Genomic DNA, 18,991 nt, shown 5'->3' with positions numbered 1-18,991 from the left:
TTCAAGGCCGGTCTGCAATGGTCAAGGCCTCACCTTGGCAGAGGAGGGTGTATTCGGGCAGGTTTCTCAGAGCCGTCTGGACGACTTCGAAGTCGCAGCTGCCAAGACAGCACATGAAGGTGGGCAGGAAATCAGCCGCGATGCTGCACGTTTGCAAAAAGGAGAAAGAGAGGGACAAAAAAAGACACAAGGGGGGTATAAGAATCAAAGGTAAGCTTTGCTAGATCAGTCCGGCCAGAAAAATTGAACGGGTCCAAAGACAGGCTACAAGAATGGTGGAAGGTCTTAAGCATAAAACGTATCAAGAAAGACTTCATGACCTCAATCTGTAGAGTCTGGAGGACAGAAGGAAAAGGGGGGACATGATCGAAACATTTAAATATGTTAAAGGGTTAAATAAGGTCCAGGAGGGAAGTGTTTTTAATAGGAAAGTGAACACAAGAACAAGGGGACACAATCTGAAGTTAGTTGGGGGAAAGATGAAAAGCAACGTGAGAAAATATTATTTCACTGAAAGAGTAGTAGATCCTTGGAAAAAACTCCCAGCAAACGTGGTTGGTAAATCCACAGTAACTGAATTTAAACATGCCTGGGATAAACATATATCCATCCTAAGATAAAATATAGGAAATAGTATAAGGGGAGACTAGATGGACCAGGAGGTCTTTTTCTGCCGTCAGTCTTCTATGTTTCTATGTTTCTAAGTAGGGTTAGGGAGTCTTCTCTGGGGAGGGGGTTCCTCCTCACAGCTAGACCCAGATCTCCTCTGAGCCCCTCCTCTCTGGGCCCCCCCGGTACCTGGGATTATTCTGGATGGAGCGTAGAGCCAGGTTGAAAGCCAGATTCCGGCATGTTTCCTCTTCGGAGTTCATCAGTTTTTGCAAGTGAGTCTGCGAAGGGGAGAAAAAGGGGATGGAGAGACACCCGGTGAGCATTGCCAGGGATGGGCAGGTAGAGGGAGTATTGTGCCAAGTTCCAATTCTTTGATTGTTTGCAGATTGCTTCACATCATTGACTCTGTTATCTGCACCTCTATCGTTGTCTGGTTTGGTTCTGCTAGGACCGACACAGACTTCAGAGGAGAATCAGAACTGCAGAACAAAACAATGGCTGCCCACCTGCCTTCCGTTGAGGACCTGTAGACTGCACGAGTCAAAAAGAGGGCTGGGAAAATATTGACTGACCCCTTGCATCCTGGACACAAACTGTTCCAACTACTCCCCTCAAAATGTTGCTACTGAGCCCTACACACCAAGACAACTAGACACAAGGACAGTTTTTCCCCAAATGCCATCACTCTGCTAAACAAATAATTCCCTCAACACTGTCAAACTGTTTACTAAGTCTGCACTTCTATTTCTACTAGTTGTTTCTCACCATTCCTATCACCCATTTCCTCCCAGTTATGACTGTAGTACTGTAACTTGTTGCTTGTATCCTAAGATTTTTATTAATATTGTTTCTTCATTGCTTATTTGACAATCATTAAGTGTTGTACCTCCTGATTCTTGACAAATGGATCTTGTTCTTTTATGTACACTGAGAGCATCTGCACCAAAGACAAATCCCTTGTGTGTCCAATCACACTTGGCCAATAAAGAATCCTATTCTATTCTATTCTATTCTATTCTATTCTCTATTCTACTCTAATATCTATTCTATTCTATTCTCTATTCTACTCTAACATCTATTCTATTCTATTCTCTATTCTATTCTATTCTCTATTCTACTCTAATATCTATTCTAGTCTCTATTCTACTCTAATATCTATTCTATTCTCTATTCTACTCTAATATCTATTCTAGTCTCTATTCTATTCTAATATCTATTCTATTCTATTCTATTCTATTCTACTCTAACCCAACTATGGAACATCATCAGTTCTAGAAGGGAGGGGAGTTTGACTGTAAGGGGTCCTCAGTATTCTCTGAACTATTTTCTTACAAACATTTCATTATCTATCTGGTGACATCATCTGTGCTAGAAAGGAGTGGGCTTTGCTCTCTTTATACAAGTGGATTGCACTATCAAAGTTGGGAGGTTGTGTGTGGTTTGTGGTTTTCTCATTGGTAGCTTTTTTTTAAATTAAATTCTGCATGAAGGGAAGATATAAAAATCCATAAACTACATTTACAGGCCATTCAGAAGAAACACTAAAAAGCTAATACGGGAATAAAATGACCGGAACACATCTTATCCAGCAACCAACAGATAAGCAGGGATTCACCCCAGACAAACTACCAAGCAGAATACAATACTCTATTCTAATTTGTGTTATTTTGGGGGTGTGAGTCTCCCAGAGTCCTTTGGGAGTTGGGCGGCATACAAATCCAAGCAACGAACAAATACAGTGGTACTTCATGATACGAACCCTTCGTGATACGAACCCGGGGTTCGGAAAATTTTTGCCTATTCTTACAAACTTTTTTTGGCTTACGAACCCACCGCAGATTGCAAAATGGCGCTCCGCTGGGCACCGCCGCCCGGCTGTCACCTTTTAAAACAGCCGGGGGGCTTCTTGGCGTTCTCCTGAACCCGAACTTTTCCGGTTTGGAAGGCTGCCGAGAAGCGACGCCGCCCGGCTGTCACCTTCTGAAACAGCCAGGGGGCTTCTTGGCGGCCTCCCAAACCCGAACCCGAAAAGTTCGGGTTCGGAAGAACGCCGAGAAGCCCCCCGGCTGTTTTAAAAGGTGACAGCCGGGTGGCAGCGCCCAGCGGAGCGCCATTTTGCGATTTTTTCCCCCCCACCTTTGCACGCATTAATCGCTTTTACATTGTTTCCTATGGGAAACAATGTTTCGTCTTACGAACCTTTCGCCTTACGAACCTCCTCCCGGAACCAATTAAGTTCGTAAGACGAGGTATCACTGTATATAAAATAATCAAAGGGCTACCAAAGGGAAAACAGCACCCCTACCAAACCTGGCAGGGAGGGAGGGGAATGCCACCGAAGAGACCACCCCCCCAAATAAAAAAAACACAAAAAAAGGAAAAGGAGAGTTGACCTACAGAAAAAAAAGCAAGGATTTCCGGTCTCCGCCGAGCCATCTCATCGATGTCGGTCAGCACCTCCAAGATATCTGAGAAATGGAAGGCAGAGAAGAAGGGAACAGATTGAAATCAATTTTTTTTAAAAGAAGAAAATGGCAGGAAGGGGGAAGCTGTCCATTCACAGACCCCGTTCTGATATTTATAAAGCCCTTCATGGCACCGGACCAGGGTATCTACAAGACCGCCTTCTGCCACACGAATCCCAGCAACCAGTTAAGTCCCACAGAGTGGGCCTCCTCCAGGTCCCGTCAACAAAACAATGTCGTTTGGCGGGGCCCAGGGGAAGAGCCTTCTCTGTGGCGGCCCTGGCCCTCTGGAACCAACTCCCCCCAGAGATTAGAATTGCCCCCACACTCCTCACCTTTTGTAAGCTCCTTAAAACCCACCTCTGCCACCAGGCATGGGGGAACTGAGATACTCTTTCCCCCTAGGCCTTTACAATTTACGCACGGTATGTTTGTATGTATGTTTTGTTTTACAATAAGGGTTTTTTAGTTGTTTTAGTATTGGATTTACATGCTGTTTTTTGTTACTGTTGTTAGCCGCCCCGAGTCTACGGAGAGGGGTGGCATACAAATCCAATAAATAAATAAATTTTAAAAGTGCCATTTTGCAGTGGGGCTGCCCCGCACATTGGTTGTTTTTATTGGCTGTAAATGGACTTCATTTTAAGGCAGTGCGTTTCGACCTCGGACGCTGAAGAGGGGTGGACTACAACTCCCAGAATTCCCCTGCTGGCTGGATACCCTGAATTTGAAGAATCTCTGGGGGTGCAACCTCCGAGTCTGGGGTGGGGCTTGCTTTTACTTACCCTCGACGTTCTGACCCCTGGACAGGCTCTTCATGTAGGGGGCCATTTCAGCCGGGGTGAGTGGCGTGAAGAGGGAGACACTGACCAGGGGCAAAGATCCAGCTGCAGCCTCATCTGAAACCAGACAATGGTGTATAGGTTTAAGTGTTATTCCTATTGCAGGCTGACTCTGCCGACTGTTGACGGTTCGATCTTGACCGGCTCAAAGTCCTCCCAAAGTTAGTAAAAGTAGGACCCAGACTGTTGTGGGCAATTGGCTGATTCTGTAAACCGCTTAGAGAGGGCTGTGAAGCGGTAGATAAGTCTAAATGCTATTGCTCTCTTTAAGAGCTCTGGTTTGCCAGTAATTAGAATGCAGTATTGCAGGCTAATTCTGCCCATAGCCAGCAGTTCGATTCTGACCAGCCCAAAGTTGACTCAGCCGTACGTCCTTCTGATTGTTGGGGGCAAAATGCTGACTTTGTAAACCACCCAGAGAGGGTTGTAAAGAACTGTGAAGTGGTAGATAAATGTAAGGGATATTGCCCTTCCTTCCTCTCCTTTCCATCTCCTGCTTGCATTCTTTCCTTTTTCCTTCCTTCCTTCATCTCATTTCCATCTTCTTTCCTTTTCCATCTCCTTCCTTCCTTTCCTTCCTTCCTTCCCTCCTTCCTTTCCTTCCCTTCCTTCCTTTCCTTCCCTCCCTCCCTCCTTCCTTTCCTTCTTTCCTTCCTTCTTTCCCTCCCTCCTTCCTTCCCCTCCCTCTCTCTCCTTCCTTTCTTCCTCCCTCTCTTTCTTTCCCTCCCAGTGGTTAGAATGCAGTTTTTCAGGTTGACTCTGTCCTCTGCCTGTGGTTCGATCCTGACCAGTTCAAGGTCGATTCAGCCTTCTGATCTTCCGAGGTCAGTAAAATGAGGAGCCGGATTTTTTTCAGGCAAGATGCTGACTTTGTAAACTGCTTAGAGAGGGCTGCAGAGAACTGTGAAGCAGTATATAAGTCTAAGTGCTATTGCTAGACACTTTCCAGAGCAGCTACTGTATTTTTTTCAGAGTATAAACATTTGGAGCAAGTAGAGCACTGAAAAAAAAAACCAACCTGCAAAGACTTGTGGCTTGGAAAACATTATTTGCAGAGAGTAACAATGAAAGAGTCTGCAAGCGAGTAAGAGCTGGGAACATTGTTAGCACCTGGTTAGGGCCAGAAAGAAACATTCGGAGCAAATAGAGAATGAAAAAACCCCCTACAAAGACAGTGTTTGGAAAACATTCTTTGCAGAGAGTAACAGTGAAAGAACCTGCAAGACAAGAGGTGGGAAGATCACTAGCAACTAGTTAGGGCTGGGAGGAAAAAGCTGTAGCTGCCATAGCATAATGTTAGGATAGGATTTGATATCTGGACTTCTGACATAAATGCCTTATACACTTTTATTCCATTATGCAGTAACAGGACTGCATGTAGGTCACAAAGTGAGTCTGCATTTCTGGTGAAATCTGCTTAGGAAGTGACTGGCCATAAAACGATTCAGTGGCTCTCCTCGAATAACAAGAATGTGTCAACAGGAAAAGAACTGTGTGATCAAAAGACACAATTTACATTCCCTGGGGTAAACAGGACGAAGGCTGTGATAAAAAGACCTTGCTTTGTGGTAAACAGGAGATAGCCGTATTAACAACAAAGGGCCCCAGGAAATTGGCCATGAGAGACATTTGTTCAGTAGAAACTAGTTACGTGCCATATGGAGATAGGAAGGACTCGGAAGTCGTGTCATATCTTAGAGTTACGTTATTGGATGTTTGTATATCACTTGACATGTACGTATAATCATTCCCAATTTGCATATTCCCCCAATAAAAGGAGGTGCACAGCTCAATACTGTGTCATTTCACCCGGAGAGAAATGTCTCCAGGTTTTCTTTCTAGGATTCGCGTTCGTGAGTGACCCCCCATGGCTGGGGTTGCTCTAAGTCCCTTTGAAGACATCGTTCCCCTCAGGGACTTTGCAGCACCCTCAAAAAGCTACATTCAGAGTATAAGACACACTTGAAATTTCAGCCTCTTTTAGGTAGGAAAAAAGTGCATCTTATACTCCGAAAAATACGGTAACTTCCAATCCATTTTCCTGTTAAGGGATCTGATTTGGACACACACACAAAAAAAATCCTCCAATTATTCATCTGCCAATGAAGACTCCGAGACTCACCGTTCTTTTCGTCTTCATCTTCCCGATCCGAAGCGCCGGCCCGACAGGGTAAGCTGAGCCCGGCCAGAAGAGACTTCAGCATGGCCAGGTCATTGTTGTCCGAGGAAAGATCGCTGCGGAGAAGCCAAAAGTGAGTAAGGGCGGAGGCCGTGGAAAACACCGAGCCAACTCTTGTGCTCAGCCCATCAAACGCCTTCTGCTGCACGAATCCCAGCGACCAGTTAGGTCCCACAGAGTGGGTCTTCTCCGGGTCCCGTCAACTAAACAATGCCGCTTGGCGGGACGCAGGGGAAGAGCCTTCTCTGTGGCGGCCCCGGCCCTCTGGAACCAACTCCCCCCAGAGATTAGAATTGCCCCCACCCTCTTTGCCTTTCGTAAGCTACTTAAAACCCACCTCTGCCGCCAGGCATGGGGGAATTGAGATTCCCTTTCCCCCTAGGCCTTTACAATTTTATGCATGGTATGTCTGAATGTATGTTTGGTTTTTATATTAATGGGTTTTTAATCATTTTTAGTATTGGATTATTATTGTACGCTGTCTTATTATTGCTGTTAGCTGCCCCGAGTCTCCGGAGAGGGGCGGCATACAAATCCAATCGATAGATGATAGATAGATAGATAGATAGATAGATAGATAGATAGATAGATAGATAGATAGATAGATAGATAGATAGATAGACAGACAGACTTACTGGAGGGGATCGGAGTGTTTCTGCAGGAAGGAGACGGCGGCCAGAGCGTTGGAGGTGATGTATTTATGAATGAACTGCACGAATTTGGTGATGAAGGAGGCCAGGTGGCGAGAAGACTTCCGGTAGCTCTGAAGCAAAGAAGAACCCGGCACAGGTGAGGCCTCTGGAGCTGCCTGGGGTGGCCACAACTTCTATGGCCTTCTTAGGACTGGCCCCCCTGGGTTTTGTTCTCTGCACGACCCTTGGATCGAAACCCCCGACTCAAAAATCCCTTTTTTTAATGAATAGATTGAACTCTTTATGGATATAAGCACACATAACAAAAAGCAGGTTTTAAGCAGCCTGGAAGAAGGGAGATTTTCTCTTTGGAGCTCAATGTCAACAGCGTCCGGGAAAGGCAACGTGGACTCCGCATATTTGGCCTGGAGCCCCAGAGATTCTCTCCCGAATGTCCTTCTAGAATGGTCAGATTGGCAACTAGATATTGTGCCATTGGATCCGCTCTGAACTATCACTCAATTCTGCTGGAGACAATGCAACCTTCTGGGTGATGTCCTTATCTGAAGTGGACTCCTGGGAATGAAGTCTTTGCTCTCCTTTCTCTGTCTGTCTGTCTGTCTGTCTGTCTGTTTCTTTCTTTCTTTCTTTCTTTCTTTCTTTCTTTCTTTCTTTCTTTCTTTCTGCCTCTGTGTCTCTTTCTTTCTCTCTGCCTGTCTCTCTTTATTTCTCTGCCTGTGTCTTTCTTTCTTTCTCTCTCTGCCTGTGTCTTTCTTTCTTTCTTTCTTTCTCTGCCTGTGTCTTTCTTTCTTTCTTTCTCTCTCTGCCTGTGTCTTTCTTTCTTTCGTTCTCTCTCTGCCTGTGTCTTTCTTTCTTTCTTTCTTTCTCTCTCTGCCTGTGTCTTTCTTTCTTTCTCTCTCTGCCTGTGTCTTTCTTTCTTTCTTTCTCTCTCTGCCTGTGTCTTTCTTTCTCTCTGCTGTCCGCCTGTCTTTCTCTGTCTGTCTCTTTCTTTCTTTCTTTCTTTCATTCTCTCTCTGCCTCTGAGTCTCTTTCTTTCTCTCTGCTGTCTGTCTGTCTCTCTTTATTTCTCTCTGTCTGTCTCTTTCTGTCTCTTTTTCTCTGTCTGTCTCTCTTTCACTCTCCCTGTCTGTTACTCCTTCTCTGTCTTTTTGTCTCTTTGTATGTCTCTCTCTGTGTGTGTGTGTCTCTGTCTCTCCCTGCCTGTTACTCCTTCTGTCTGTCTGTCTATCTCTCTGTCTGTCTATCTCTCTCTCTGCCTGCCTTTCTCTCTCTCTCTGTCTGTCCCCCTCTCTCTGTGTATGTCTCTGTCTCTCTCTCCCTGTCTGTTACTCTTTTTCTATCTATCTGTCTGTCTCTTTCTCTGTGTGTATATGTCTCTCTTTCTGTCTGTCTCTGTCTCTATTTTTGTCTCCCTGTCTGTTACTCTGTCTCTCTGTCTCTGTCTCTCTCTGTCTCTGTTACTCTCTCTCTGTCTCTGTCTCTTCCCCAAAGCCGCAGCCCCTCCCGTACCAGAAGCAACTGAATGAAGGAAAGGAGACAGTCCCACAGCGCCTCCTGGTGCTCGTTCTGGAAAACTTGCGGCTGCAGGAGCTCCAGGACGCCCAGCACGTGGAGGAAGAAGGCGAGGTGCTTCTGCTGGCGGAATTCCTGGAAGTTGAGGTGGATCCGGCCGTGCAGCAGAGCGGCGATCATCGGCAGGTGCCTGGGAAGGGACACGGGAGGAAGGAAGGAAGGAAGAGGGGCCACCTTAAAAGGAGGTTTTGGCAGGGGGGGGGGGTGTACAGGGCCCACTGGAGTTGGGTGGCTCAATAAGTTTCATAATTAAAAATATTGCAATCTCAAAATATCTGGGGGGGGAAATCTCATCAGCATTTTGTCGGCATTGACAACATCCCCAGCGGTCAATTGCAAAAAGGCAGCTTGACTCGGAACACCTTCCATCCTGTGATAAAACATTTAGCGCCATCCACACACCCACACACCCGCCTGTCATCCCAGCTCTTGGGAAGGACTCTGTAGGTAGGTAAAAAAAAGCCAAATCCAGTCTAAACATCTGGATGGCTGTGTGACAAAACATAACAGCAATTGAACACCATCGGCATTGAAGCGGGGGGTGGGGGGGATTTATGGCTCCTACAGGTTGGCAAATAATCTCATAAGTCAAGCGAGGGACTTCGGCGCAGTCGGCTCCATCAGCCGCGCGGACCCCCAGCCTCCACACTTCCTTCCTTCCTTCCTTCCTTCTTTCCCTCCCTCCCTCCCTTCTCTTTCTTTCCTTCCTTTTTCATTCATAGAAACATAGAAGATTGACGGCAGAAAAAGACCTCCTGGTCCATCTAGTCTGCCCTGATACTATTCCCTGTATTTTATCTTAGGATGGATATATATGTTTATCCCAGGCATGTTTAAATTCAGTTACTGTGGATTCTTCCTTCCTTCCTCCTTTTCTTCCTCATTCCTTCCTTCCTTCTTTCTCTTCCGTCCTTCCGTCCTTCCTTCTCTTTCTTTCCTCCCTCCCTCCCTTCCTTCTCTTTCTTTCCTCCCTTCCTTCTTCATTCATAGAAACATAGAAGATTGATGGCAGAAAAAGACCTCCTGGTCCATCTAGTCTGCCCTTATACTATTTCCTGTATTTTATCTTAGGATGAATATATGTTTATCCCAGGCATGTTTAAATTCAGTGACTGTGGATTCTTCCTTCCTTCCTTCCTTCCTTCCTTCCTTCCTTCCTTCCTTCCTTCCTCATTCATAGGAACCTAGAAGATTGACGGCAGAAAAAGACCTCCTGGTCCATCTCGTCTGCCCTTATACTATTTCCTGTATTTTATCTTAGAATGAATACAGTATATGTTTATCCCAGGCATGTTAAAATTCAGTGACTGTGGATTCTTCCTTCCTTCCTTCCTTCCTTCCTTCATTCCTTCCTTCGTTCCTTCCTCATTCATAGGAACCTAGAAGATTGACGGCAGAAAAAGACCTCCTAGTCCATCTCGTCTGCCCTTATACTATTTCCTGTATTTTATCTTAGGATGGATATATGTTGATCCCAGGCACGTTTAAATTCAGTTCCTGTGGATTTACCAACCACGTCTGCTGGAAGTTTGTTCCAAGCATCTACTACTCTTTCAGTAAAATAATATTTTCTCATGTGGCTTCTGATCTTTCCCCCAACTAACTTCAGATTGTGCCCCCTTGTTCACTTTCCTTTACAAAAAAACTTTAGGTTAATGTGTATTAAAAATATCATATTAAATGTGCCACATTGAGAAGACTGCATAAATATAATCCAGGTTATGTTCCAAAACACATTTGCGGCTCTCAACACAAGAAGCATTTTATAGACAAAAATAATATCATCATTATTTTTTACCATTACTTATCCAATGTTTTATTTGTACAAATTACCATCCTATAATTGTTTGACAAACAAACAAACAAACAAATATACGATTAAGTCAATTAGAAAGGACAAAGTCACACACACACAAACACACCATGAATATGCTAAACAGACTGAGTGGAGGCGCAACTCTGGAAGCAGAGGTAATGCCACCTAGCAATTATGCGCTCAAAAACTCTTGAAAACACCCCCCAACCCAAAGAACCAAGGCCCCACGCACCTGAGGAGGAGGATGGGGTGAGCCACGGCCAACTTCCGACACGCCATATTGGCGTCCCAGAGCCGGCCTTCATTCATCTTCACGTCGCCGGCATCGGCCAGGAGGGTGATGAACCGGTGGATCAGGCTGTCCAGCTGCAGGGAGACATGGACGTATTGGAACAGGTAACCCAGGAAGGTCCAACCTTGACGATTTCTCAGGCTTGTGAACTACAACTCCCAGAATTCCACAGCTGGCACAGAGCACTCTGGGAGTTGAAGTTCGCAAGTTTTAAAAGGCGCCGATGTTGGACACTATTGGTTGGGTTTAGTGTGTACGTATAGTTCTTAAATGTTGTACATATTTTTGTCTAGGTAGCCGGTATTTTGGGGTTTGGTTTGCAGGGTTTAGTAACAGCCTTCAGGATATATCAATCAACGCCTTTTGCGAATTAAGCTGTGAGTTGTTTTCATTTCGTGTCATGTTGACAGTGGGTGAGGTTGTTGTTCATTTTTCCCCCTTTTTTAATAGTATTAAAATATTTTTTTTTTGTGATAACCAATGATATAGAGCCAGGGTGGCGCAGCAGGTAGAGTGCTGTACTGCAGGCCATTAAAGCTGACTGTAGATCTGTAGGTCAGCGGTTCAAATCTTATCACCAACTCAAGGTTAATAATAATAATAATTTATAATAATAATTTATTAGATTTGCATGCCGCCCCTCTCCGAAGACTCGGGGCAGGTTGACTCAGCCTTCCACCCTTCCAAGGTGGGTCAAATGAGGATCCGGATCGTGGGGGCAATATGATGCTGGCTCTGTTAAAAAGTCCTGTTGGCAACATGTTGTAAGCCTCCCTAAGAAGAAGGGCGGCATAAAAATCGAATAAATAAATGAATAAATAAATACCATTTCTCCCAGGCCTTGTAGAAATCCGATTCACCCCTATTTTGAATTTCCATTGTCAATTTTATTTATTTATTTATGTATTTATTCGATTTTTATGCCGCCCTTCTCCTTAGACTCAGGGCGGCTTACAATATGTTAGCAATAGCACTTTTTTTTAGCAGAGCCAGCCTATGGCCCCCACAATCCAGGTCCTCATTTGACCCACCTCGGAAGGATGGAAGGCTGAGTCAGTCTTGAGCCGGTGAGATTTGAACCGCTGACCTTCAGATCTACAGTCAGCTTCAGTTTTGACATTTCTCCACATTCCATAATTTTTATTAGGCGATTTCGGGTGGTGGGAATTTTTTTTTGCTTCCAAAACTGGGCATATAAATTTCTTGCTGCAGTTAGGTTAGGGTGATTCTTTATTATGTTTTGTTTATGGTGATGAAATTATTATAGGAGAAAAATAAAAAAAAATATATAATACCTTGCAGGGACTGCTGTGAGTGGCCCCGTTGCAGGTCAGCAGAGTCTCGGGCATCGGGACCAAGAGCTCGGGCAGCTGGAGGTACATTTGGAGGAGGAGATCTTGGCAGTGTTTTCCCATGGAGCTGAAACAAGAGGTGAGGATTTGATGGGAGCATAAAAAATATCAAAATGGACCGGGCAGATTTTAGCGGTGGCTTCCATATTCCCACCCAAGGGTGAGTCTTGCTGCTGGGATTTGTAAAAAGACCTGCCGTTTATTACACACACACACACACACACACAAAAATAGGGATTCAGCGACATCTGGATGATGAACCCCAGAAGGATGGGAAAATAGTTTTGGGATAAATCAGCTGCAGCCCAGATTATGCCACATCGGAAAGGATGTTACAGAGACAAGAGACAGAGTCTCTAAGCCCAGATAACATTCAGAAGTAATAATTAATAATAATAATAATAATTTATTAGATTTGTATGCCGCCCCTCTCCGAAGACTCAGGGCGGCTCACAACGACAAGTAGGTGGATACTAAGAAGAGGATGAGGAGGGTGGGAGGAGGAAAAGGAGGGGAGGGGAGGGAGAGGAAGGGAAGAAGGAGGAGGAGGAGGAAGAAGGGAAGGAGAAAGGAAGGGGAGAGGAGGAGGAGAAGGAAGAAAAAGAAGGATTTTACAGAGACAAGAGACAGTTAGAGAGTCACTAAGCCCAGATAACATTCAGAAGTAATAATTAATAATAATAATAATAATTTATTAGATTTGTATGCCGCCCCTCTCTGAAGACTCAGGGTGGCTCACAACGACAAGTAGGTGGATACTAAGAAGAGGATGAGGAGGGTGGGAGGAGGAAAAGGAGGGGAGGGGAGGGAGAGGAAGGGAAGGAGGAGGAGGAGGAGGAAGGAGGGAAGGAGAAAGGAAGGGGAGAGGAGGAGAAGGAAGAAAAAGAAGGATTTTACAGAGACAAGAGACAGTTAGAGAGTCACTAAGCCCAGATAACATTCAGAAGTAGGTAGATACTCAGAAGAGGAGGGGGGGGAAGAAAAGGGGGAGAGGGGAGGGGGGAAGGAAGAAGGAGAGGAGAAAGGAAGGAAGGGGAGGAGAGGAGTAGAAGGAAGAAGAGGAGGGGGAAATGAGGAAAAGGAGAAGGGCGAGGAAGGAGGAAGAAGGGAATGAAAGGGGGAGGAGGAGGAAGAAGAGGGAGAAGGAAAAAGAGGAGGGGAGGAGGAAAAGGAAGAGCGGAGAGGGGAGAGGGGGAGGAGGAAGAAGGGAAGAAGGGAAGAGGGAGGAGGAAGAGAAGGAGAAAGGAAGGGGGGAAGAGGGGGAGGAGAGGAGAAGCAAGAAGAGAAGGAGGAGGAGGAGAAGGAGCAGAGGGGAGGGGAAAGAAGAAGGGGAGGAGGAGGAGGAGGAAGATGAAGAAGAGGAGCAGAAAGGAAGGAAGGGGAGGAGGAAGGTGGAGGAGGAAGGGAAGAAAGAGAGAGGGAGGAAGAGGAGGAAGAGCAGGAAGGGGAGGAGACAGGAAGGAGAGGAGGAGGAGAAGGAAGAAGGAGGAAGAAGAAGGAGAATGGAAAGACTAGGAGATTCAGCTCAATCAGACTTATTAAGACTCAACTCCTGTTGCCCATTTTCCATAGCTCTCAACTGACTTCCTGGTCTCTTCCCATTTATTTATTTTTATTTATTTATTTATTAGATTTGTATGCCATCCCTCTCCGAAGACTCGGGGCGGCTCACAACAATGATAAAAACAATATTCTAGCGAAAACAAATCTAATATTAAAAAGCACATAAAAACCCTATCATGTTTAAAAAGCAAACAACACATACATACCCAAACATAAATATATACCTATATTAAAAAAATGCTAGTCAAAGAGAGCAAAGCAGTGACCACCACCCCAACACGACCCCCCCCCCCCCCCGAGGCAGGCTCACCTCTTCCCCCACTTCTGGATGGAGGAGACCAGGTGCTCCGCGACTTTCTGGATCCTGTGCAGGTTCCCATGGCAGCAGCTCAGGAGAAGCGGCAGCCGGGACTGGGCGGCTGAGCAGCCTCTGCCCTCTTTGGGGTCCGGCGTCCTGCTTTCCGACTCCGCCAGGATCAGCTCCACCAAGCTCAGCAGTTCGGGGGTCTTCAGGCGCAGCACAAACTCTTCTCGGCGTTTCTGCCGGCGGCCAGGAGAAAGGGATCAGCCAGGGGCAAGAGGGGAGCGGGTTTCAAGGACCGGGTGAGAGAGGGCGAGTTGTATTTATGCTTCGTGCGTATCTTCTTGTCTAAGCTTCGTGCTTATTATCTATATTGTATTTTGCTTTGTGCTTCTAATCTTGTAATTGCTCAGTACTTATTATCCTATACAGGGGTCCCTCGATCTTCGCGGGTTCGAACTTCGCAAAACGGCTATACCACGGTTTTTCAAAAATATTAATTAAAAAATACTTTGCGGTTTTTTCCCCCTATACCAGTTTTTCCCGCTCGGTGACGTCATACGTCATCGCCAAACGTTTGTCCGCCTTTAATAAATATTTTTTTAATAAACTTTAATAAATAAACATGGTGAATAATAATCTAAATGGTTGCTAAGGGAATGAGAAATTGCAGTTTAGGGGTTTAAAGTGTTAAGGGAAGGCTTGTGACACTGTTCATAGCCAAAAATAGTGTATTTACTTCCGCATCTCTACTTCGCGGAAATTCGACTTTCGCGGGCGGTCTCGGAACGCATCCCCCGCGAAAATCGAGGGAACACTGTACTTGCTTCGTGCTTATTCTGGATTGTTTATATTTTGTTTATATGTAAATAATACTTATTTAACTAAGTCGGTGTCTTGGCTTTATCACATACCCACGCCCGGTTAAAATTCTCTGCTCGGTGTATGTCGAAGGTCTCATAGCTTAGCTAAACTGAGACATGCCAACATTGGTTATGGGCCCAGTGGCAGAGAATCGTGGTTGATGGGTAGACACCTACCTGTGGGATCCTTTGGTCTCTCCCTTGCCAGATCCGGGGCATATGAATGCAGGCCCACAAGAAATCCAAGGAAGCCGTTGGGTCAAATCTGAAATGATGGATATAAAGGTGAACAGGATTAATGAAATTAAAGTGCAGGAACTGATGGGATGATGGGACAGGGTTAGAGGTTATATGGTTAGTAGAATTCGAGACCAAGGTATAAAGAATAAATTGGAATCACTCCACAATTTGTAAATATTGTAATTGTTCTTGGTTTAAAATGCTATAAATAAAGTACACCCTCATTCTGGTGGAAGGGTTTGAATGTTCTTGGGTGGCGGGAGAACGCATCACTGACCACTGATTTTATGTAGTGTGTATGGGTTATTATTATAAAATTAATTTAAAAATATTATTTTAAAAAATGCAGGCCCACAAGAAATCCAAGGAAGCCGTTGGGTCAAAACTCTTTGGAGAAATCAAAGTGAGGAGGCAGCATCCAAAGAGCTGTCTATTAGAGCAGTGTTTCCCAACCTTGGCAACTTGAAGATATTTGGACTTCAACTCCCAGAATTCCCAAGCCAGCGAATTCAATCTCTCCCATGAAATCCACAACTTCCTATTTGCTCTCCTCTTCTTAACCTCTCTTTTCCCCAAAGTAGCTACGATGGTCAGTTGCAGAAAACGAAAGTCTACTGGTACCTTCAGGGTCAAGGCAATGATTTGTGGCCTAAAAGCAATGTCTACCGCAGGACTGTAAGTCGCCAAAGTTTTCTCCAAACTTTGGGCTGCTCAGAAATCAAAAGGCCAACTTGGAAAATGAAATGGAAGGACGAAGTTCAGAACCTGTCAGCTTTCCAACCTGCAACAAGGCCCTACTTCATGGGGTGGGAGGGGGGGCACCCAAATGTCAGCTGCAATGGAATCTCCTGAACCTGGCCCGTATGAAGTAGAAATTTCTACCAGCTCACTGGTCCAGTTCCATATAATGGAACTGGAAAAGGTGCAAAAAAGGGCAACAAGAATGATGAAGGAAATGGAGCCCCTCCCTTATGAAACCAGGTTGTAACATCTTGGTCTCTTCAGCCTTGAAAGACGGCGTTGAAGGGGGGACTTGATCGAAGGGTATAAAATCAGGCATGGGATAGAAAAGGTGGATGGAGAAAAATTCTTTTCTCTTTCACACAAGTCACTCTCTAAAGCTCACAGGTAAGAAAGTGAGGACAAATCAAGGGAAATATTTCTTCACCCAGAGGGTCCTTGGTTGATGGGATTCCCTCCCAGAAAAGGTCGTGACAGCTGTCAGCATGGAGAGCTTCAAGGCAGGATTAGACAGATTCATGGATGCCAAGTGTATCGGTGGTTATTGAAACAGATGTCCAAGTGCCGCCTCTATGTTGGTTGAGGCAGGCAGGGTTCCCTTGGGTCCCATTTGTTCGGGGTCAAGGGAAAGGGAGAGTTTTGCCTTCTCTTTCTGCTCAAGATCCCCATGGACAATTGGTGTATCACTGTGTGACACAGAATGCTGGACTCGGTGGGCTTTGGCCTGATTCAGCAGGGCTCTTCTTAGGTTCTTATGTTCTTATGACCAGACTGGGGATAATTGGCTGAGCCTTCTACGAACAGACAATCCTGGCAGCCTTACCTGAACTCTTGGCTTCTGCAGAGCAGAGTTCTGATGCAACAGTGAAGGGTGGTCCAGCTGGACTGGTGGGTCAGGAGGGCCAGAAGGTACGGACGGAAGGAGAGGGGCTCTGGTTCCAATGAATCTTTACCCTGCGAAGGGAAAAGTAAAGATAACAAAAGGGACACCACAACATGAGGAACTGTATTAACAGGTCGCGGCATTAAAAAGGTTGAGAACCACTGACGTAGGGCTTCCAGGCTCTTGGGAGGATGGCCATTTCTCAACGTTGACCAACGTTCCAGGCCAATCCTCACCTTATCCCAAGAAAACAGGAGTTTCTGCTGGAGATCAGGGCAGTTGCTGACGACTTCTGGGTCCAGCAACTCCAACCAGTCGATGAAGAGACCAGAGGCGCTTTCGACACTGAAGGGAGGAAAACAACAAAAGGTGGAAAGATTGAAGAAGCTCTCCCGGAGGAGACGAGAAGGAACTGTAGACCAGTTGGTCTACACAAAGAATCAACCCAACCAGAAGAGTCAACCCAACCAGAAGAGTCAACCCAACCGGAAGAGGCAATCCAACCGGAAGAGGCAACCCAACCGGAAGAGGCAACCCAACCGGAAGATGCAACCCAACCTGAAGAGGCAACCCAACCGGAAGATGCAACCCAACCTGAAGAGGCAACCCAACCGGAAGAGGCAACCCAACCGGAAGAGTCAACCCAACCAGAAGAGTCAACCCAACCGGAAGAGGCAATCCAACCGGAAGAGGCAACCCAACCGGAAGAGGCAACCCAACCGGAAGATGCAACCCAACCTGAAGAGGCAACCCAACCGGAAGAGGCAACCCAACCGGAAGAGTCAACCCAACCAGAAGAGTCAACCCAACCGGAAGATGCAACCCAACCTGAAGAGGCAACCCAACCAGAAGAGTCAACCCAACCAGAAGAGTCAACCCAACCAGAAGAGTCAACCCAACCGGAAGATGCAACCCAACCTGAAGAGGCAACCCAACCAGAAGAGTCAACCCAACCTGAAGAGGCAACCCAACCAGAAGAGTCAACCCAACCAGAAGAGTCAACCCAACCAGAAGAGGCAACCCAACCGGAAGAGGCAACCCAACCGGAAGATGCAACCCAACCTGAAGAGGCAACCCAACCGGAAGAGGCAACCCAACCGGAAGAGTCAACCCAACCAGAAGAGGCAACCCAACCGGAAGATGCAACCCAACCTGAAGAGGCAACCCAACCAGAAGAGTCAACCCAACCAGAAGAGTCAACCCAACCAGAAGAGTCAACCCAACCGGAAGAGGCAATCCAACCGGAAGAGGCAACCCAACCGGAAGAGGCAACCCAACCGGAAGATGCAACCCAACCTGAAGAGGCAACCCAACCGGAAGAGGCAACCCAACCGGAAGAGGCAACCCAACCGGAAGAGGCAACCCAACCGGAAGAGGCAACCCAACCGGAAGAGGCAACCCAACCGGAAGAGGCAACCCAACCGGAAGAGGCAACCCAACCGGAAGAGGCAACCCAACCGGAAGAGGCAACCCAACCAGAAGAGGCAACCCAACCAAAAGAGGCAACCCAACCGGAAGAGGCAACCCAACTGGAAGAGGCAACCCAACCAGAAGAGGCAACCCAACCGGAAGAGGCAACCCAACTGCAAGAGGCAACCCAACCAGAAGATTGAACTCAACCTGGAGCTCTCCGCTTCTTTCTTCACGCGACTTTCCTCTCTGCACTGGAGCAGCAGGGAGGTCACCACCAAGATGGGCCCAGAGGTTGGGAAATGGGGCGTCGTCTCCGTGGCCACAGAGAAGAGGGTTACCAACAACTCCTCCAGATACGGCGAGTTCGTTTTGGTTAGGCCTTCGAGGACTGGAAGGGGAGGAACAAAACCGTGCTGAGAGAGGCAGGGCGGGAGAAATGGGAGGTGTAAGGCAGACGACACAACCCTACCTTTGCTGACAAGCTCCGGCTCCACGTTCCACGTTTTTCTGGATTTCAAGGTGGCCACGATAGCGCGGACGGTGGTGCCGATGACTTCAGAGTTGTGGCAGAAGGCCAGAGCGTCTGCCAGGTGCGAGAACCCTGCCTGGGCTGCAATTACGGAAAGGAAAAGGCTGTGAAACGGCAGGGAAGGAGTTGCGACATTTATGTGGACTTCAACTCCCACTGGCTGGGGAATTCCGGGAGTTGACGTTCACATGTCCAAGGTGGAGAGAAATATTTATTGATAGATTGATTCATTTGATCTGTGTGCCACTCCTCTCCGTGGACTCGAGGCAGCTCACAACATATCAAAAAACAATATGCAATAACACATCTGAAATCCAATTAATATAAATAACTAATCTAAAACCATTCTAAAAAGACTAAAATATTAAAAACCATTCATTCAGATTCAAATCACAAACATACCACACATACGTTGGCCAGAGGCTAGGGACTAGTGACCCCATACTAACAGATCCCAGATTTTAAGGGCTGCATTCAGAAAACAGCCAATTCGGATTTGGGTGGTTTCCCCTTTTTGTGAAGCAGGTCAATGTACTGTCTGAACAAAGAAAGAATTTAATTTAATTTAATTTAATTTAATTTAATTTAATTTAATTTAATTTAATTTAATTTAATTTAATTTAATTTAATTTAATTTAATTTAATTTAATTTAATTTAATTTAATTCAATTCAAT

At 46.0% G+C, this 18,991-nt stretch overlaps 1 protein-coding gene across 3 annotated transcripts in view; it reads right to left on the bottom strand.

Moving 5' to 3' along the window:
- The window catches only part of INTS1 (integrator complex subunit 1), a 55,139-nt gene that overhangs the window by 1,582 nt on the left and 34,566 nt on the right, over positions 1-18,991 (bottom strand). For all 3 annotated transcript variants that reach the window (XM_070761370.1, XM_070761366.1, XM_070761367.1), the window contains 15 exons: positions 18,257-18,397; positions 17,995-18,175; positions 16,611-16,719; positions 16,315-16,445; positions 14,688-14,775; positions 13,657-13,886; positions 11,727-11,850; positions 10,372-10,505; positions 8,261-8,453; positions 6,734-6,861; positions 6,042-6,154; positions 3,863-3,976; positions 3,010-3,080; positions 799-890; positions 34-143 (listed from right to left, as the gene is read on the bottom strand). In XM_070761370.1, coding sequence (XP_070617471.1) covers positions 34-143; positions 799-890; positions 3,010-3,080; positions 3,863-3,976; positions 6,042-6,154; positions 6,734-6,861; positions 8,261-8,453; positions 10,372-10,505; positions 11,727-11,850; positions 13,657-13,886; positions 14,688-14,775; positions 16,315-16,445; positions 16,611-16,719; positions 17,995-18,175; positions 18,257-18,397 — 1,959 coding nt within the window. The remainder of the gene's footprint in view (positions 1-33; positions 144-798; positions 891-3,009; positions 3,081-3,862; positions 3,977-6,041; positions 6,155-6,733; positions 6,862-8,260; positions 8,454-10,371; positions 10,506-11,726; positions 11,851-13,656; positions 13,887-14,687; positions 14,776-16,314; positions 16,446-16,610; positions 16,720-17,994; positions 18,176-18,256; positions 18,398-18,991) is intronic.

The sequence above is a fragment of the Erythrolamprus reginae genome, chromosome 9 (assembly GCF_031021105.1).
Source record: "Erythrolamprus reginae isolate rEryReg1 chromosome 9, rEryReg1.hap1, whole genome shotgun sequence".
NCBI classification, from domain to species: Eukaryota; Metazoa; Chordata; class Lepidosauria; order Squamata; family Dipsadidae; genus Erythrolamprus; species Erythrolamprus reginae.
This window is presented reverse-complemented; position numbering and strand designations above follow the sequence as displayed.